The sequence below is a fragment of the Gobio gobio genome (assembly GCF_949357685.1).
Source record: "Gobio gobio genome assembly, chromosome: 2".
NCBI lineage: Eukaryota > Metazoa > Chordata > Actinopteri > Cypriniformes > Gobionidae > Gobio > Gobio gobio.
Genome location: NC_137098.1, coordinates 38,299,388 through 38,321,563, shown reverse-complemented (window position 1 = coordinate 38,321,563; position 22,176 = coordinate 38,299,388). Strand labels below are relative to the sequence as shown.

Below are 22,176 nucleotides of genomic sequence, written 5' to 3'. Positions count from 1 at the left end.
GTACATTTGATGTTCTTAATGCTTGAATGCAGATTTCAATTTTACAGTGGTGCACAATATGACTCCTACATCAATCAGATGAAACTCACACACATGGGCAGTGTGGATGAGAACAGGGTCAGTCGAATGCACTTTTACATCCAATATGGTTGTGCTCCACAGTGTGCATTAAATTTTTACTTGTAGGTGTATATGTTTGATTCCACATTTTAATGATTATTATAATCAGAGTGCTCAGCACTAAGGATGTCCTGCTGGCCTGGAGCCTGTGTGAGAGAGTGCTGCATTGCTACAGACATTTTTACATTCATTGATTTTGTCCATTGTTATGCCATACAAAAATCAGTAATGTTTTGCATTTAAGAAAAAATATTTCAGCTAAAGTGGCCACACTATCTTGTCCCCACTGGCATTTCATATATGGGGCTACGTAGGAAAACGTAAACAAAGGAAAACATAAACAAAGAATAAAGAAAACGTAAAGGGTGCCCATTTACGCCCATTTTTACAAGATGTAATATAAAGGGTTACTTCAGCGATTTAGCATTAAGCTTTGTATCAGTAGAAACCCGGTAGTATATTTGAATTATGGTACTTTCCCCCCTCATATCCCCCTGAGACGAGAGAATTATGCATTTTATTTCTGGAAAAATCCTCTGACGACGCAAATATCATCATTTTGCGTCATTGGAGGATTTTTTGGCCAGAGGCTAAAGACTACAGCCAGTAGAAGGAGCTAGTTCCACATGTTTTCAACCCGCCCACAGAGGAGGGATCTCACTCACAGAATGTAAATGCGCACGGCCGCTCGGATCGGGCATTAATAACGGAGCGGTGTGGAGCAAAGTGAGTGTTTCAACTTTTCAATGAATTCCTATGGAAGTTAAGCTTCCATAGGCATGATCTGACAACGCGCCACACTGGACATGCGTCGTGAATGACTACCACGCTTACCTCAGCTCTGCTCTGCTCAGCTCAGCTTTCGTGATGAATGAAATCTGACTCCTGCTGCATTTGTGTCTTGACTTTCGTTCGGCTCACTCACACGTTATTGAAAAGACACGTTCAGTTTTTAATTGTAGTGTTTATTATCTAACTGAACAAAATAATTGTATTACTATGAATATCAAAACGACGGTGGAGCCGGTGGAATGTTGGGCAAGTGATAACTACCCGGGACTTGGGAGTGGCCTCGTTGGGCAGCGAAGCAAGTGCATTCTGGGAGTTGTTGTCTTTCATCCACATGAGACAAAAAATAATTTTCTGTCTTTTCTCAGTCTAGAAGGCACCAAATTCAAAAATAATTTCACATTTCTTCTACATAAATGACCCAGTTTAAATACACATTCATTTTCCCAGTGCTGAAGTACCCCTTTAAGTCTCAGGTGTCCCCAGAATGTGTCTGTGAAGTTTCAGCTTAAAATACCTCGCATATCATTTATAAATCCATGTCGTAAATACCCATTTCTGACTACAGTCAAGAACAGGCTGTTTTCGTGCATGTGTCTTTAAATGCAAATGAGCTGGTGTGTGCCGCCCCCTTTCTACACAGTTCCTGCCTTGATCGGATTCTCTGCCAAATACTAATAAGGCATCTGCTTGGTTTTGATTGTCATCTATATCGTGATCACTCTCACAGATATCATGGTTCTTCATTCATCATTAAAGTTTATTATTTCCACGTGTTTTAAGTGAAGTTCCAAACATAATTTAGGGAGGAGCGAGCCCAATCGCCCAATCAACAGCCAGAGTATATAAACAGCTGCTTACCTCTCCTCTGTCTCAGATGTTCCAGCATCCCACCACCTCCCCAAACTCCACTTTTATCTTAGGTACCTTGCCCTACATAATCATTTAGTCACCATGGGGGTATATCAGAGCTCGAGTTGAAACTACTTCATCGAGCCCCTCATCAGTTGACAGCTGGCCAAATAAGCTTAACCTAAATATCTTAAGATTATATGGGCAAACAAATTTGTTAAAGCTATATTAGTTAAAAATTCTAATGGATTGTTTTCTGGTTACATTTTGCACTTATTTTTGCACAGACAACTGGCTGTCAGATGTCAAGTCTCGTGAGTAACTTCTCTTTCAGATTTTTTTGTTGTGTTTAAACGGTCAAATACACACATGGGTCTTGTTCACCGTTGTCACTTGCAAAAACAAAATAGTGGTGCTGTGGGTGGAAACATGCAGATTAAAGGGCAGTAATATTATAATAAGATCCCCTTCCTATGTCAGAAGGGAAGAGAATTCTGAGCGGCTCGTTTTTTTTTCAAGGGCTTGCAGAGAGAGGCTTACCAAAACAAAGTTACTGGATTGTCCTTTTTCACGTTTTCTGGGTTGGTAGATGCACCAGGGAACCGATTATAGCACTTAAACACGGAAAAAGTCAGATTTTCATGATAAGTCCCCTTTAAGGGGTTAGTTCACCCAGGAAATGAAAACTCTGTCATCATTTGTTTCAAACCTATAAGACATTCATTCATCTTCGGAACACAAATGAAGATATTTTTAATGAAATCTGATAGATTTCTGTCCCTCCATTGAAAGTCTATTCACCCAAAAGTCTTGATGCTTCAAAGCATTCTAAAATATAAATGAACGTACACTCTAAAAAAAAAAAGGTTCTATATTGCACCAAAAATGGTTCTTGGCTCGTAATCATAGGGGAACCTTTTTTAGTGCTATATAGCACCAATTTTGGTGCTTCAGTGGTTCTTCAGCGGTTCTTCAGAGGTTCTTCAGCGGTTCTTCAGAGGTTCTTCACCGGTTCTTTGACTAAGGTGCTATATAGCACCTCTGAAGAACCGCTGAAGAACCACTGAAGCACCAAAATTGGTGCTATATAGCACTAAAAAAGGTTCCCCTATGATTACGAGCCTTTTTTTTTAGAGTGAGCACACATCTTGCTTGACATGTGGGAACGAATCAGGATAATTCTCACGTGTCACGCCAGCACATTTGAGCTTCCGGCAGAACCAACAAGGTTCGTTCTTGCACATCAAGCAAGTACAATTGAGCTTCTGCTTACCATGTTTGAGGGATCTATGTATGTTTGCTGATCAATGTTTATAATTTATAATGTTTATAATATTTCATTTTTGGGTGAACTATCACTTTAACATCAATATTATTTATGGCAAATATAAAAATACATATTTTTAGGCAGCGGCTAAGTGCAAATAGCGATAGATTCTATTTACACTAAGTGAAATTAACATATTTTCTTAGCGATAGATGATATTTACACTAAGTGCAAATAGCTGTAGATGCTATTTACTAAGTGAAATAACATACTAAGTGAAAATAGTGATATATTCTATTTACACCATGTAAAAGTAGTTATTTGCAATATGTGTAAATAGTAATTAGATGCTATTTATACTTTATTTTGACAGATACATACCATTTGCACCTCAGTATTGTTGTACATTAACAGGATGCAATAATAACATAGAGTATAAATTATTATATTCATTAAAATTATTAAATGGATGCCACCGTAATATGACAATAAAAGTCCTCCCTACACCTATCCCAAACCCTACCCAATAAATGCTTTTATTATTATTAAACATTTCGTTAGTCACTTTATTTCCACATTTAGAACATTTTCTTACTTTTTATTGAAAGTAAATGCCTTTCCGATGTGATTTGTGATGAGAAAAGGGATAAGAGCGAACTCTGCAAAAATTCGAACCTGGGTTGATCACGTCAAAAACAAGATCCTTAAGCCATATGCTTTACTGATTGCACCACTGAAGACATTGAAATAAGCAGTTTTTTTAATCTTATTTGGCCCAACCAGTCATTGTTAGGCGGAGCTAGTGCGAATAGCACTTGCCAACAAGACACGCTATTTGCACTTGATGTGAATAGACACTGTTTTTTTAATATTCAAAATTAAATGCATTGCAAAGTTTCTGCAATTAACTGATCACTAATTGAGTTCTTCCTATTTCCTGAGATCGCGTTTGTAGATGTTGGTAAAAACTAACATCTCACATCAGTCGACTCAGTTTTGTTGCCTTCAGCTAGTGGAAGAAAACCATTGGAGAGGTCAGCACGGCTGGAGAGCGATGAATGCCCTTGTTGCCCTGTGTTTAATGGTGGGAGCAGATGCCCCAGATCATTGCGGCAGCCTGCCACGGTCTACCACTGTTTTCACAGCATGGGCTTTTGCGGACACCGCCTCAGCCCTGGGAGTGGCCTGTGTTTACTTTGCCACCTGCGAGACGGGAGGGGTCAGGGCATGCAGGATCAAACACACAGGGGCATGAAGAACGCAAGGGGGTTAGATCAGTGACTGAATGCACGGCTATTCTGCAAGGATTTGCCTGTTCATGGAGGGTGGGATTAGGTAGAATTCCAAAGCCAGACGGAATGTGTGAGTTATAGCAGTTTGGGAGACAGAGGTTAAAGATCTAGTCTTAAAGAGGGGAGATGACCTCAGCTCGGTGATGAGAGCAGCTCAAGTCATTCAGGAAGATGCGCTTTCCCGTGACATATGGTCTCTTTACGACACCACAGGTCTCTAAATATTATCTTCGAATTTGTGTCATGTAGCCAGTATTTAAGAAACCATTCAGTATTTAATTCATCCCCAAGCCAAACTGACAGGACAGAGTGGCTCATCTTTAGCACAGTTTGTTTATTATATCTTTGTGGCTATGCTGGTAAAATATTCCTCTCACTGCTCACAATAATCTGCCTTCTCAGAAGTTTGTCTCTCTGGTAATAATGGCTCTGCCAGACTGTATGGTCCTGGAACTGATGACTGGAGGACTATGACCTATTTTACAACTGCAACACTTCCCACTTAGCAAAGCCAGACCTGTCAGGGGGTGCTCAGTATAGTCATTGTGCTGAATTAATAATAACTTTGTGTTCATATTCAAATTACCATATACAGAGTATATATGCAAATATTGAACAGGATAGAGACAAAAACAAAAACAAAAAAACAATAGAGAAACACCTATTTTATCTTTTACTCCACTCTAGACTGTCTGCAAGAGCAGTAAACCAGTCATTGATTAAAAAAAAAAATTTCACACGTCATTAAACAAATGTATTGTGTGCTGTACTTACAGTGTATAAACCTAAAGAACACAACTTTATTCAAGAAAGCATCCTGTAACCTAAAGGACCTAATGTAAATAAAATCTAATCATATTATTCATATTTGGACAAACAGCATGATTGCAATAGTGTGATATTTTTATACAATAACAGCAACAGAAAAAAAAGAATTTAAGTTGAAAATGTATTATTATTAATAATAATATTATTATATATTTTCATGTAGAAAGACATTAATACTGTGAAAAAATAATATTATAAATATGAAAATATTATTTGGATAAATAATGGGAAAATATTTAGTTTCTATTATATTACATCATAACTTTTTACACACTAGTATTGTACTGTTAGATTTAATTTTAATTTATTTAATTTATTTTAATCAATTAGATTAATACTTTGCCATTAATTTATTATTTTAATCTATTATTTAATTATTTAAATAAAATTGTAATATTTTTATTTGAATGGAATTGAGTTAGTTGGTTAGTTTAATGTTAATATTATTATTAATTTATTTGGTAACACTTTACAATAAGATTCATTTTAATTCATTTTTTTTTTTTTTTAATATTTAAAATTATTCTGTGTTTTAATGAATAATGAATCAATTAATTTAATGAATATTTTAAAATGTAACCAAATTAATTTTGAACAAAAACAAAGATTATGTGATATTCCTTCAATACAATTTTAATAAACTATATTATTAATATTATCATTACTTTGAGAATTACATTCTACTGTACAATAATACAATATTTCTGTCATACTTTCTTCAAGTTCACTCGCAGAATATGCAGACTTCTTATTTAATTAGCACCTATCATGGCATTTAAAATGTTCCAAATATTGTTTTAGAAGTCCCCAACAACAGTTTTGCATGCATGCAATGACAAAAAAGACTTTAGTTTTCTTATAATATGCATTTATTTTTACCTGTTTTGACAGCGATTCTCAAATGATTCCTTTAGTGATTCACTTTTCAAAACCCTGCCTTTACGTGACGCTAATCTGCGGTGATTGGTCCGATGACCCAGTCAGTTGTGATTGGTATAGTCTGTGCAGATATTTTCGGAAACGGAACGCCCATCAAAGTCTTATAGTGACAGTAATTTGTTAATATGTGTCAGGAGTTATGAATATGAAAACCGCGTCTGTACCTTTTGATTGTAATATGAGCCTCAGCTGATCTCATTCATAAAAAAAACTCCTCTATTCTCCTCACGAAGACTCGCGACAAATCAACATCCCTCAGGGCTTTTAGTTCAAAAGTGTGCAGATGAGGAGACATATTGATAGATTCTCATATGTCTGTGTCAAATTTCTAAACAGAGGAGTATTTTTTATTCAATACTTCCTCAAAATGCGCAGATATAGCCTAATCATGAGCGATTGAGTCTCTTATGTGTTGTTTTCAATTTATACTGGCAGCCGGAGGGCGCTCTGTGCACATGTAGTCCATGTACAGACAGACGAAGAAGATACCATGTGCCATAATAGAAGTCCATAATAAAAGCTTCCTGAGATCGCGAAACATACATTTGACGACTAATAAACACTCAATCGCGACGATGTATGGTTTGTCTTCAAGCCACTTAGTCTTCAAATGCTCATCCTTGGGCAGATGAGAAGTTTGCTTTTGAGTCGCACTTCAGAACACAGCGTCTCGTGGCCATGATGTTTTCTAGTTTTCACTGGCGTCTTGGAGCGCAATAAGTGGGCGTATCGTATTCAAATAACTTGACAAGTTGACGTCATCTAGTCAGAGAAAAAGCTTCGGTCTTCTAACGATTCTTAAAAATGACTCAGAGTCGACTCTTACTTTTGAAAGAAAATAACTATATATACGGTGTACGGTCATATTTCAAACTATGCAGGATGTTTTTGTTGACTTAGATCTATGTTACACACTACATGAAAGGTTAATTTCAAAATTCCATGATAGGTGCTCTTTAATAGTAACAGATGGTAGTTCATATCATGATTTGTGTACTGGCCTACTTTTGATGTATTCATCCAAATTTTGCTGTGACATTCTATTTTTATGATGGGATTCCTTCAGGATTTTCCACATTGCGGAAATCACAGGATCCTATTACATACAATGAAAAGATTCATCATGTAAACCTAAAGAAAGAATGAGGCCTAAATGTATAGTACATGTTTGCTTCAAGGGTTAGTTCACCTAAAAAAAAAAAAATCTGTCATTAATTACTCTTCCTCATGTCGTTCCAAACCCGTAAGACTTTCATTCATCTTCAGAACACAAATTAAAGGGGTGGTACAACACATTCTTTTGAAGGCTTGATTGTGTTTGTGAGGTGCACTGTAACATGTGTTCATGCTTCGTTTAAAAAAAAATAGCATTATTTTTCATATATTTGACACTTTCTGATTATTCTACACTGCTCTGTCCCTCCTTGTAAAACGGTCTGATGGTTTCCGGGTTCTATGAAACTAGTCCCTCAAAAATACGCGATGGGCTCAGATTGGTTAGCTGGCCCAGTGTGTTGTGATTCGCTAACCGCAGTGCATGTTTATCGGAAACGTCAGGCCCCTTACCTGGAAGCTGTGCTTTGGTCAGTATTAGAAACAATGGCGTCAATAAAACCATATGAGCCCGAATCAGACCCAGAACATTTTAGTGAAGATGATCGAGCAGAACCTGTTCAACCTGTTCAGTCCTCAAGAGTAAAGACTGCGGGTCTATAGTGATCGCTACTGAATGGCACTTTTGTATTTTTAGAACGATTATAGCCAAATATCTGTTGCAAGAACCCAAAACGAACACTAAACACTGGCTTTACTAGTAAGTTTGCCAAATCACACACAGAACCATGTTTAGCATGCCTGTAGATAAATAATACATAAAAGCTCTAATCAAAGAATCATTTACACTAATGCCAAGTTCGCTGTTGAGATTTTAACGTTAGTGTTTGTAACGTTAGGTGTTCGTCGGATAACATTAAGTATGAATGAGCATTTAACAGACTGGTTTGCAGAACAGCGTTGTCATCTGTTTACTTCCTTGCTACAACGTACAATTAACCTATTACAGGAAAACACATCGATGAAAAATAAATCAGACTTACAGGTTGTGGCCCGTAAACAGCTTCTGTTTGTAAATCCAGCTTTCAGGACAAGCCGTTGTGCAAATCATGCATTGAACTCGCAAAGATTGTGGAAGTTTTCCTCCGTGAAATGTGCAGCGGGAGCCCCGCGCGCGTCGTGCATCCACACACTGGCAGTGTTTGTCTCACGCAGCTGACGTTGTGCGAATCCTGTATTGAACTCGCGAAGAATGTGGAAGTTTTCCTCCGTGAGATGTGCAGCGGGAGCCCCGCGCGCGCCTGTTCCCCTCTGTCTCAAACACACATGCATATAACATGCTGTATGTTAAACGCACTGCAACGCACCCCCGTCCCTATGAAGGCTGCACAAAGCAAGTACCCCAGACCTGCAATCCGGATGAAAATAACAACGTTTCGTCGGCATTGCAGCAACACCACTCCAGCCTAACTATACCACAACAACAGCGATACAAAATGGCCTCACCTCCCCTTATTTAATATTCTCGGAGGAGGGGTTTATGTTAATATTGAGGCTGGTGATGTCACCAACCCTGGAGGAATGTCTGTAGTCGCCTACTGGCCGTTTGCCGTAGTCCTTAGAAATTGATTTCTTTAAAAGCAATTATCTCCCTTTGCTTTAAACTTTGAACGTTGTAACTTTGCAGATGTTGTTTATGCTCAAGCAGCAACATTACACGCTAGCTAAAGTTAGAATAGTGAAATCGTGGTTTACCACCCCTTTAAGATATTTTGTATAAATCCTGAGTGATTTCTGTCCCTCCATTGACAGCTACTCAACTACCACTTTGATGCTTCAAAAGGTTCATAAGGAGATCATAAAACTAATTAATATGCATTTTATGTGGGGTTTAGTCCAGGCTTTTATTCACATATAAACATTCATCAACGAGAACAAACCTCATTGGTTCTTGCAGAAGCTCAAAAGTGGTGCGTAACACACAAGAATGAACCTCATTGGCTCTCGCACGTCAAGCAAACATTCTTGAGCTTCTGTTTACCATAACTGATTTGTGCGTTGATGAATGTTTATATGTGAATAAAAGCCTGGTCTAAACCACTCAATGCATATGGATTAGTTTTATGATCTCCTTATGAACCTTTTGAAGCATCAAAGTGGTAGTTGCATAGCTGTCAATGGAGGGACAGAAATTGCTCAGATTTCATTAAAAGTATCTTCATTTGTGTTTCAAAAAATAAACGCAAATGATGACAGAATTTTTATTTTTGGGTGCACTATGCCTTTAATAAAGCTGACATATATTGCTTTTCCCATTGGTAGTGCAGTTCTGAAAGTGGTTCACGCTAGAATATTGCTATATTTTGCTTGTATCATCATTGTAGAAACACTGACCCAAACCAAATAAACCTGGAGACACATGTGTATGACTTATAATGAAGCATTTAAACTTTGACATGTTTTATTAGTAATGGCTAAATATGTGCATGTGTTGGCTTGCTGTGGATGTGTCCCAGGGCACCAATGCATGTCACTATCATAGCAGACGATAAGCTTTGTGCTCGCCTTTGACCCCACACCTCATTAATCAACTGCTTGTGAATATCTGACCTCCTCCACCTACCTCTCAAACATGCCATCTAATTCAGCTCTAAAAGATACATAAAACTCCACCAAGCAACACACACGCACGCACGCACGCACGCACGCACGCACGCACGCACACACACACACACACGGGTGAGGAGCCTGGGTTATGTGATTTCGATATTTCAATTAATATTAGTATTTTTTCTGATAATGTGTTAGAAATGGCCAGCTTTGCAGAATTGAAGTTGCCATGAAATTGAAGTTGCAATAGTCTTTTCTTCCCTATTGTGATCCACCCGAGGGCAGGATTGTTAGATTTGTTATTGTTTGCTGGTGCTGCGATCTTATGTAAGGGACAGGTTGTCCCACCCTCGTGCTAGTAAACACGTTATCAAAGAAGAGAGCTGTGTTTGAAATCGCCCCCCCCCCCATATGCTCATTCACTACGTCCTACATTACTCCACTAACAGTGTTGGAGAGTAACTAGTTACATGTAATTAGATTACATAATTTAATTACAAAATAAATGTAACTGTAATCAGTTACAGTTACTGAGAAAAAATATGTAATTAAATTACAGTTACTTATGAAAATGTTATTGATTACAAGGGGCTTACATCTGAATATTTTCTGTAAGACACTAGGATTATGTAAAGTAATCAAATGTATTCAGTTACATTACTTTAAAGGGGTCATGAACTGGCTTTGTAAAATTTTTTATACTGTTGTCTGAGGTCAACTTATGACATTCGCGTGGTTTTAACATTAAAAAAAATCATAATGAATAAGTAATAGGCTATTTTCTACCCTGGTTTTGAGCCTAGCTCTTGAAATGCTTTGTGTTTTTATGGGCGTGCCACATTGAAGACTTGGAAGTAAACGCCCACTGCTATGATTGGATAACAGTTTTGCATATTGTAATGAGCTTCTGCTCCCCCGTCAGTACACGTGGGAATTGTGGAAAAACAGCAACTGGTATGATTCGCCCAAAGGGCTTGCAAAATGTCTTTATCAAACAAACACAATGATTTATATCTCATCCACCCACCCGCAATTAATTGTAATGTTACGTTATTTTTTATTACTTGGATACACCCGATCGGTGGATATACCACGAAACGTGCATAACACACACAGATATGCGCGCGAGTGCGAGTGCAAGCCCTGGCCCATACATGTTCAAGTCTGATCAGGATCAGTCAATGAACCAACTCAAATACAAAGCCTGTGACTGTGGTAAATTATGTTTAGGTAGACATGTACATAATAGATATCAAATGCAACAATGCAATATTATCACATACAAAAAATTTTTTTTTTACTCACATAATTGTATTGCATCATTCCTGTCAGATTCAGAAGTCACATCATTCTTTTTTTTTCTCATCCTGTCTGCAAATCCAGTCTCTTGTTTACAAACGAATCCGTGGTGAAATGAAGCAAACAAATGCAATGTCTTCTCCACATGAGCTGGATCTTCATTAAAAATATAGTTCAACCATGCCTTTTGGAATCCGAAGGAAGCTTAATTCACGTTTGAAACATGCCGTAAGCTTTATTGCTTGGAAGTTCGATCTGGTTTAGCTCCACGTAGGCCTGTTATTTATCTAACATGCCAGGTACGAGTCAGTGGGCGGGGCTACAGAATCAGGAGTGAGTCTTCTTCTGTTGAGGCGGCGTTTCACCACATCTGACGTCACAGCCTTAGGTCTCTCGTTTGGTGGGCCTGGTGTCAATAAAAGCTTTTCTTTGACTAACAAGGAAGTTTTCAGCTCTGAAACTTACAGGATATTCTTGTATTACCATGACCTTTTTGTAGTAGTTTTTGGTTCTTGTGGGTGTGGGAAGGAAGAAGACCAGGGTCGGCTTTCTGGGACTCGTAAGTGCTCTTTTTATTTTCTCCTTCGGTCACTCAATAAACTGTGTGCACATCGCACAAAAACATAAAACAATAATCAAACTCTCTTTTCACTTCGTCGGTTTTATCAGCAGTTCCTCTCTGCGTGGCTGTGTGCATACGAGTCCCAGTGAGTCTCTCTCTCTCTCATCTCTCTCTCTGCTGCAGCTTATAAGCAGTCTCTCCAGCCAATTACTGCAATCAGAGACAGGTGTTACTCATTTGCACTTGACCCACTTACCAACCGCTCGGCCCTGCTCTCTCTCCCGCTACAGACCTCGCAAAACCACGCCCCCTCCTCCACATACCCCCACCGCCCGACTCAGGCCGGGAAGCCATCCGGCCTGCAGCCTCCCCCCCCCCCCCCCCCTCCTGGAGAGGAAGTCAGCCACAGCCATCTGAGCACCCGGCCTGTGGACCACCTTGAACTTAAATGGCTGTAAAGCTAGATACCAACGGGTGATCCGCGCGTTGGTATCCTTCATGCGGTGGAGCCACTGCAAGGGGGCGTGGTCCGAACAGAGGGTGAACTCCCGCCCCAGGAGGTAATAGCGAAGGGTGAGAACGGCCCACCTGATGGCCAAACACTCCTTCTCAATGGTGCTGTACATCGTCTCTCTCTTAGAGAGCTTGCGACTGATGTACAGCACCGGCCGCTCCTCACCCTCCACCTCCTGGGACAGGACCGCGCCCAACCCTCTGTCCGAGGCGTCAGTCTGTAGAAGAAAAGGGAGAGAAAAGTTAGGAGCCTGCAAGAGCGGTCCACCACACAGAGCAGCCTTTATCTGAGTAAAAGCCTGCTGGCACCGCTCCGTCCACTGAACCGTATCTGGTACCTCTTTTTTAGTTAGATCAGTCAGCGGGCTAGCGAGGTCCGAATAATTAGGTACAAACCTCCTGTAATATCCCGCTAGCCCCAGGAACTGTCTAACCTCCTTTTTGGTCTTGGGTCTCGGACAGGCCGCAACAGCTGCGGTCTTGTCAATTTGGGGACGCACCTGCCCATGACCCAAGTGGAAGCCCAGATACTTTACTTCCACCTGCCCAATTGCACACTTCTTCGGGTTGGCGGTAAGCCCCGCCCTTCTCAGCGACTTCAGGACAGCTCGCAAGTGCTGCATATGACGCTGCCAGTCTGCACTGTAGATGATGATATCATCCAGATAGGCAGCGGCATATGCTGCATGCGGCCGGAGAATTCTGTCCATCAGACGCTGGAAGGTTGCGGGAGCCCCGAACAGGCCGAAAGGAAGGGTGACGAATTGGTGTAATCCAAACGGCGTGCTGAAAGCGGTCTTTTCTTTGGTCATTGGAGACAAGGGGATCTGCCAATAACCCTTAGTCAAGTCCAGCGTTGAATAAAAACGAGCAGTCCCTAGCCGATCAAGCAATTCGTCAATCCTTGGCATTGGATAAGCATCAAATTTCGACACCGCGTTCACCTTACGATAATCCACACAGAAACGGACCGAGCCGTCAGGTTTAGGCACTAAAACAATCGGGCTCGCCCAGTCACTGTTGGATTCTTCTATCACACCCATGTCAAGCATAGCCTCTAATTCTTCCTGAACCACTTTTTTCTTATGTTCAGGCAAGCGGTACGGCCGGCTGCGAACCACAACTCCCGGCTCAGTCTCAACGTGGTGCTGGATGAGATCGGTGCGACCAGGTAGGGGCGAGAACACGTCAGCGAACTCCGCTTGTAAATGTTTTACGTCAGTGAGCTGCGAGGGCGAGAGGTGGTATCCCCCCGGGCCAGAGCGAGAGATAGAGGTTTTTGAACCGCCTCCGGCCTGAGATCCTCCTCTCCGCTCACCACCGTTGCGAGCATCACTGACTCTGCCTCAGACCATTTCTTTAGCAGGTTGAGGTGGTAAATTTGACGTGCCCCGTCCCTATCTGATCGAATCACCTCATAGTTGAGATCGCTAACTCGCCGTGTGACCTCAAAGGGTCCTTGCCACTTTGCGAGTAATTTCGAGCTCGACGTAGGGAGTAATACAAGTACCTTATCTCCCGGAGTGAATTGACGAAGCCTAGCGCCTCTGTTGTATAGCTGTCTCTGTTTGTCCTGAGCCTGTAACAAATTCTCCATTGACAGCCGCCCCAAAGTGTGGAGTTTTGTTCTCAGGTCCAGGACATACTGAATTTCATTTTTACTTGCTGAAGGTCCTTCCTCCCAAGCCTCCCTAAGGACATCCAGCACCCCCCGGGGCTGGCGCCCATAGAGAAGCTCGAAGGGGGAAAACCCTGTGGAGGCTTGCGGGACCTCGCGAACAGCAAACATCAGAGGTTCTAGCCATTTATCCCAATTTTTAGCGTCCTCGTGAACGAACTTACGAATCATGGATTTCAACGTGCGATTAAACCGTTCCACCAAGCCATCTGTTTGTGGGTGATAGACGCTTGTGCGAACCGATTTAACGCCCAACAACTCGTAAAGTTCGCGAATCGTTCGTGACATGAATGCCGTGCCTTGATCAGTGAGAATCTCTTTCGGGATTCCCACCCGGGAGATGAATGAAAACAGTGCGCTCGCAACACTTTTCGCCGAAATAGTGCGGAGCGGGACTGCTTCCGGGTATCGCGTTGCATAGTCTACCATAACTAATGCAAAGCGATGCCCGCGTGCTGACCGCTCTAATGGCCCGATGAGGTCCATACCAATTCTCTCGAAGGGGACCTGCACTAGCGGGAGTGGGCACAATGGTGCTTTTGGGGTGGCCGGTGGATTCACCAACTGACATTCACGACAAGACGCACACCATCTGCGTACATTCTCGTGAATGCCCGGCCAGAAGAAACGGGCCATTAGACGGTTGAGTATAGCCGTTTGTCCTAAATGCCCGGCCATAGGATTAGAATGAGCCGCCTGGAAAAGCATTTCCCGGTGGCTTTTAGGTACTAACAACTGGGTTGTATCCTGCTTTGACTGGGTGTCTTGGGTCACCCGATACAACCTATCCTTTAAAATACAAAAATAGGGATAAGAGAGCGGCTGGTCAGGCTGGAGGAGGTGGCCGTCGATGGAACGGACCTGATTAAACGCGTTTTTCAGCGACTCATCCCGGGACTGTTCCAGGGGAAAGTCATCGCGGTCTGTGAGAATGGGCATCTCCAGACCGCTCTGTTCCCCCGGACCGGCCCCCGGAGGTCCCGAATCCACCTCTCCCGACTGAGCAACCGTCTCTTTCCCCTTTACATGTTTTCCCCAAGAAGCATCCGCACACAAATGCCCCAACAATTTATTAAATGATGGCCAATTGGTCCCCAAAATTAGCGGATGCCGGAGGTGCGGGTTAACTGCTACCTCCACACTATGCTTTTGTCCCCGAAATTGAATATCCACGGGCAACACCGGATAATTCACCACTTCCCCGTGCACACACCTCACCTTAACCATGCGGCGGTTATCCAACACCTTAGACTGAATCAGGCTTTGATGGATGGAGGTCTTGTTACAACCCGAATCCACCAAAGCCTGATAAGTACCCCCCTCGATACTCACAGGTATCTGGTACAGGCCAGCTTGATCGGGGGCGGCTTGTGGCGCGTCGGGGACCCGGATCAGTGTCCCCACCTCCATCACTGGATACCGATTGATGAAATAGCCGGGGTCCCCACAGCGCCAGCAAGCCGGCCCAGGCTTCCCCGCCGCCCTAGTGGCTGGAAGTGGGTCGGGGAATTGGCATGGAGAGAGTGCTGGAGAAGATGAGGAGGGGAACGGGTCGGTTGTCGCTCCCCCTCCCCGGGGCGCCGGTCTGGGAGCCGCCATGGCCTTGGGCGGAACCCCCGACCTCCACCTCGGCGCCGGTCTGGGTATCGTCCTGCGCCGCAACCTGGGAAGGGGGACAGGTTTGGGGAGAGAGGGGGAAGAAACAACAGGGGGGAGAGAGAGAGAGAGAGAAGCGGATGGAAGGGGTTCGCCGACCCCGGAGCACGCCACCATTTGGTCCTCCGCCAGCTGGATGGCCTGGTCTAGCGACGTCGGGCGGTGGCACTGGACCCACTGGGCAGTTGTCTTCGGTAGCCGGGCGACGAACTGTTCCAGTACCACACGATCGATCATTCCCTCGACGTCACACCCATCGGCCATCAGCCATTTGCGGCAGGAGTCCCGGAGCTGTTGGGCGAAGACGAAGGGCCGGCCGGACTCTTCGAGGCTCAGGGTCCGGAACCTCTGACGGTGTTGTTCTGGGGTCCGGCCGACCCGCTGAAGGATGGCCCACTTCAGGTCCTGATAGACCAGGAGGTTCTGGACTGGCAGTTGGTGGGCGGCTACTTGTGCCTCTCCGGACAGCAAGGGAAGTAGCCGCATTGGCCAGTCCGCGGTGGGCCACCCCCAGACCTCGGCGGACTTCTCAAATAAGTCCAGGAACACCTCGGGGTCGTCCTGGGGACCCATCTTGGCAAGGCTCAGAGAAGCCGCTGAGTCAGATGGTGCGTGGGGGGCGGCCTTAGCCTCCCGGTCTATCCAGCTCCGGAACAGCTGGCGGTCTTCATACTGGCCCTGGAGGAGCACCTCGAACCTCTTTTCGTGCTCCTCCCTCATGGCCAGTAGCTGCTGGTGTTGCTCTTGGTGAAGATCAGCCAGCGAGTTGATAATCTGCGCAAATGGCGTTCCTGGCGGGGATTGCATGGCGGCGGCGTTCTTCTCCCTTCCCGGGTTTCGGCACCAGTGTAGTAGTTTTTGGTTCTTGTGGGTGTGGGAAGGAAGAAGACCAGGGTCGGCTTTCTGGGACTCGTAAGTGCTCTTTTTATTTTCTCCTTCGGTCACTCAATAAACTCTGTGCACATCGCACAAAAACATAAAACAATAATCAAACTCTCTTTTCACTTCGTCGGTTTTATCAGCAGTTCCTCTCTGCGTGGCTGTGTGCATACGAGTCCCAGTGAGTCTCTCTCTCTCTCATCTCTCTCTCTGCTGCAGCTTATAAGCAGTCTCTCCAGCCAATTACTGCAATCAGAGACAGGTGTTACTCATTTGCACTTGACCCACTTACCAACCGCTCGGCCCTGCTCTCTCTCCCGCTACAGACCTCGCAAAACCACGCCCCCTCCTCCACACTTTTATTTATCAAAAGCTCAAGGGAAAGTTGATTTCTCAATTCATGACCCCTTTAATAAAGTAATTGAAATAGTTACACTACTTATTACATTTTAAATAGGGTAACTTGTAATCTGTAATAATTACATTTCCAAAGTAATCTTCCCAACACTGTCAACTTGAGGGAGTGAATAAAATCTATGGAACGGACTCGGACACTGAGAAGGGCTGCTGCTTTTGCATAGTTTGTGCTTTGGTGTTTAAAGGGGTGGTTGCATGCGATTTCACTTTTTAAAATGTAGTTAGTGTGTAATGTTGCTGCTTGAGCATAAACAGTACCTGCAAAGTTACAGCGCTGAAAGTTCAATGCAAACGGAGATATTGTCTTTTAAAGTTATGGCAGTTTATTGCCTACAAAAACGGCCGGTTTGGACTACAACAAGCTTCTTCCCGGGTTGGTGACATCATAAACCCTTGCTATTAACATAAACACTGCCCCCGCGAACACGCAACAAAGTGGGCGAGGCCACGTCACAGTCATTAAGAAAGAGTAATTTGTCCATCTAACCAATCTAAGACTATTGCATTTTTTGGAGGGATGGGCTTCATAGAAGCCGGAAGCAAACGAGCCGTTCAAAGGACAGTGGAGACAGCGGTGTGGAATAAAGGTCAAATATAAGAAAAATACGGCGTTTAAAAAAAAAAAGAAGTATTAAGACATGTTATACTGTGCCCCATAAACACAACCAAGCCTAGAAAAAAACCACAGAACCACCCCTTTAATCATTTGAAACTTAGCAAACTGGCAATTCCAGTAGTAATGAAAACTAGCGTCATGGAAACTAGCATGTATAAACCTTATCAATTTAATAATCAATTAAAAAGGAATTTAACCTGTATGATATTACACTGTAACCACATTGGACCAGCGGTTTGGAAAATGGATGTATGGATGATTCAGTAGCAGGCGCCATTTTCTGGTAAGACACAGGAATTTGTATACATCAGTTGTACATTCATTTTTGCGGAGCATTGTGCACTCGATAACGTCCACTATGGTTTTGACACAACTACAAATGGCTGTCCCCTCAAATAGTGCCCTATTTTAGGGTATAGGGGGTGATTTTGGACAAAAGGGAGGGGAAGTTACTTTGATTAAAGATTACAAAGGCACATTTATAATAACTACTGCAATATAGCAAAAAACAAAAAACAAAAAAAAACAAGAACTGTCCATTTTTATTTCATGGTGAATTAACCATACAGCATGGTACTATACAGTAGGTTTCCTCACTTTTACTTCTCAGGTTTCCTTTTCCTTGGAGAAAGGGAGTTAATTAGAGATTTTCAAGGGCTGAGTGCTGTTGAGAGAGGATGTAGATATGATAGTCTATCATACCTGTCATGCCTGGCTTGTGGCTATGCTAATCGTCACTGTAAAACAAGCTGCTGAAAGGTTATGCTGCATATGAACTTTCCTCTGCTCTCTGTAGTGAAACATTTGATAAATGGGCAGCTCTTTAAGATGCCTTCAGAAGCCCCAGGCTGCTCTACGTCCCGCCATGTCATCGTTTGTTTATTGTGTACTGACAGCTGTAACTATGGCGATGCCCGTGTTTTGTGACTCTGCAACAGCTGTTTTTTAACCACTATTTCAGCTGGAGGGACCATGAATCCCCCACAACCAGGAATATAAAAGTCGATGGTCTCCTGGAGGGCTTTTCTTCCATGACATCAAACTCACCTAAATACCTCCATGTCTTTGATTTGATATATTTTCAGTCCCACATCTGTGCGCTCTGGTTTTAGCTTGGTCTTGAGGGTTATCTCAAGGCTAATGTGTCCTTTTAGGAATATTCCTGGTTAACTAGAAGTTGACCTCTGTTGACAGCATCTGTTGCATGCTGTTGATTACCACTGAGAGCAAGCACAAATCAGCCCTCGGTTTTTCAAAACAAAACAATAAACATGATGACAGTTGTGTTAACATGTATTTACAATGGAAATCTTTTGGGCAATTATTGTATAGTGTGGAACAGATGCTGCAAATAGAGCTCAACTTGAATATTTCCGTTGCCTGCTATATTGGACATTAGAGATGCACAATATTAATACTAATTGTAAGTAGAATATACACAGGTGAAGTGAATAACACTGATTATCTCTTCATGACAGCATCTGTTAGTGGGTGCAATATATTAGGCAGTAAGTGAACATTTTGTCCTCAAAGTTGATGTGTTAAAAGCAGGAAAAATTGGCAAGCGTAATGATTTGAGCAAGTTTGACAAGGGCCAAATTGTGATGGCTTGATGACTGGGTCAGAGCATCTCTAAAACTGCAGCTCTTGTGGGGTGTTCCCGGTCTGCAGTGGTCAGTATCTATTAAAAGTGATCTTATGAAGGAACAGTGGTGAAGTCATGGCCGGCCAAGGCTCACACGTGGGGAGCTGGCCTGTGTGGTCCAATCAAACAGACGAGCTACTGTAGCTCAAATTGCTCAAGAAGTTAATGCTGGTTGTGATAGAAAGGTGTCAGAATGCACAGTGCATCGCAATTTTTTGCGTATGGGGCTGCATAGCCGCAGATCAGTCAAGGTGCCCATGCTGACCCCTGTCCACCGCCGAAAGTGCCAACAGTGGGCACGTGAGCATCAGAACTGGACCACAGAGAAATGAAAGAAGGTTGCCTGGTCTGATGAATCACATTTTCTTTTACATCATGTGGGCGTCGCTTACCTGGGGAACACATAGCACCAGGATGCACTATGGAAAGAAGGCAAGCCGGCGGAGGCAGTGTGATGCTTTGGGCAATGTTCTGCTGGGAAACTTTGGGTCCTTCCATCCATGTGAATGTTACTTTGACACATACCACCTACCTAAGCATTGTTGCAGATCATTTACACCCTTTCATGGAAACAGTATTCCCTGGTGGCTGTGGCCTCGTTCAGCAGGATAATGCACCCCCCCACAAAGCAAAAGTGGTTCAGGAATGGGTTGAGGAGCACAACAACGAGTTTGAGGTGTTGACTTGGCCTCCAAATTCCCCAAAACTCAATCCAATCGAGTATCTGTTGGATGTGCTGAATAAACAAGTTCAATCCATGGAGGTTCAATCCATCCCAACTCGCAACTTACAGGCCTGAAATTATCTGCTGCTAACATCTTGGTGCCAGATACCACAGCACACCTTCAGGGGTCTAGTGGAGTCCATGCCTCAAAGGGTCAGCAAAAGGGGGACCAACACAATATTAGGACACAATATATGCCTGATCTGTGTATATCGGCAAATATTGGATATTTAATTGTTCATGCTCATTGCCACTATTTTTATATTTAGATTACCTTCGCCATCATCTTACCTTCACTTTAAGTTAATATTTAAAAACACTAATAAAGAAACTGTTAAATATATAACATTTAGCAAACTTATTTTGGTTGCACTTTATTTTACAGTATGTATACTTACAGCGTTCTTACCTAAAAAAGTACTGGGTTATATAAGGTAACTACATGGGTTAAGGTTAGGTTTAGGTTTAGGGGTAGGTTCAGGGTTATTACCCAGTTATTGTAATAGAGAATGGTTATTGTAATAACTGCAATAAGTATATATAATGTACGGGGAACAAGACTGTAAAATAAAGTGCTACATTTATTTTTCATACTGTACTAACACATAATAATGTTGTAATGCCAAGATTTATATAGCATTTCAATAATTAGTTTAATTCTTTTTTTATTTTTATCACATATACTATTAATAACAGTCATTTGTATATAACAATGAATACTTTTATTCAACAGTGATGCGTCAAATTAATCAAAAGTGATAGTAAAGACATCTATAATGTTACAGTTCAAATAAAATGTTCATAACATAATTGTGAAAAAGGTATCACATTTTCCACAAAAATATTAAGCACAACATTGGAAAAAAAGAGGAAATGTTTTCTTAGCACCAAATCAGCCTATTAGAATAATTTCTGATAGATCATGTAACATTTTACTGTATTTTGATCAATTAAATGCACCTTTGCTGAACATTTAATAAAAACACAAAATAATCTTACTGACCCCAAACTTTTAAAAAGTGCATATACATTTGACATGGAGTCCAACCTCATAGTTTGTTATTATATGGCTCATAGTTTCCTGTTCCTCTGTACTCTGCAGTCAGGTCTGCTACGATTTTCCGGTGAGGAACTTTTCATCACTCCACTACCGCAGCATTTGGCTTCACGACACAACTACAGCGCCCCCTCTGGACATCACCCACATGTCATCTACAAGCGATCAGCTGAGCGCAGAGTGCATGCAGAGAAGACTGACTGGTCCAGCGGCTTTAAATCAAACAACCCCTACGAGGACCACCACCATCATCACCACCACCATGACTTCCAGCACGGAAAGCTCCAGAGACAACATTTCTGCGGACGCCGCAAGCAATGTATGTAAGGGAATTTCCTTTGAGCTTTTTTTAGTTGGAAAGTGCATCACACATGATTTACTTATAGAATTCATCAGTATGCATATAACAACAAAGCCCTCTACAGCAAAGCTATTTAGAAACTGTGTCATCGTTATCATCTGTTGTACGGAATTGAATGAAAGCTCGGAAACATCATGTGAAGTTAATGACTGTGTATTTCCTGGTCTGTCGTCGCCTCTCAGCCGCTTTTTATCAGAGAGCAAGCTTGGAAAAAGGAAAAGCAGTTATCTGAGGCAATTTCCAGTTTCTCTCACTCGTTTTCATGAGTTTCCATACTTTTATCTCTCCACCTCATCCTAACTACAGATACTCCCAAGCCTCCGACAGAGGATCATTTTTTCATGCCTGATGAGTTTGAGCAGCAAAGCCGGGTTAAACGCTCAGAGATTACATCGAGCAAAGACGGTGTCCTGAACGTGGAAACTCTAGTGGTGGCAGACAGGAAGATGCTGGAGAAACATGGAAGAGAGAATGTCACTACTTATGTCCTTACTGTCATGAACATGGTGAGCAGAGCTATCAGCAGCATTGTTATTGAGAAGACACTTTGATCCGGCATGTTCAGTGACCGTTCTCTTCTCCCTATACGTAGTAATATGCAATATATAATATTGTTGTGCTAAACAGGTCTCCAGTCTTTTCAAAGATGGAACGATTGGAAATGATATCAATATTGTTGTGGTCAGCCTCCTTCTGCTAGAGAAAGATCCGGTAAGATACATACATACATGGTCAGTAACCATCCATCCATCCATCCATCCATCCATCCATCCATCCATCCATCCATCCATCCATCCATCCATCCATCCATCCATCCATCCATCCATCCATCCATCCATCATCATGCTGGTCATGCTGTGTGTTTTTAATTCACTAAAAAAGGCTTACAAAAGTTATTTGCGCATAAATCGGACTACACTGATATGTTGTTGTGCAGTCTTGTAACTCAACAGAAAGACAATTCTTGGCATTATTACTACATTATTATTTCATTTGCTTTTGAGCTAAATAGTGCAGAA

General features: G+C 42.4%; 1 protein-coding gene across 1 annotated transcript in view; it reads left to right on the top strand.

Moving 5' to 3' along the window:
* The window catches only part of adamts18 (ADAM metallopeptidase with thrombospondin type 1 motif, 18), an 80,988-nt gene that overhangs the window by 13,928 nt on the left and 44,884 nt on the right, over positions 1 to 22,176 (top strand). The window contains exons 4-6 of the mRNA XM_079808585.1: positions 20,842 to 21,115; positions 21,464 to 21,663; positions 21,785 to 21,868. Of these exons, the coding sequence (XP_079664711.1) occupies positions 20,842 to 21,115; positions 21,464 to 21,663; positions 21,785 to 21,868 (558 nt within the window). The remainder of the gene's footprint in view (positions 1 to 20,841; positions 21,116 to 21,463; positions 21,664 to 21,784; positions 21,869 to 22,176) is intronic.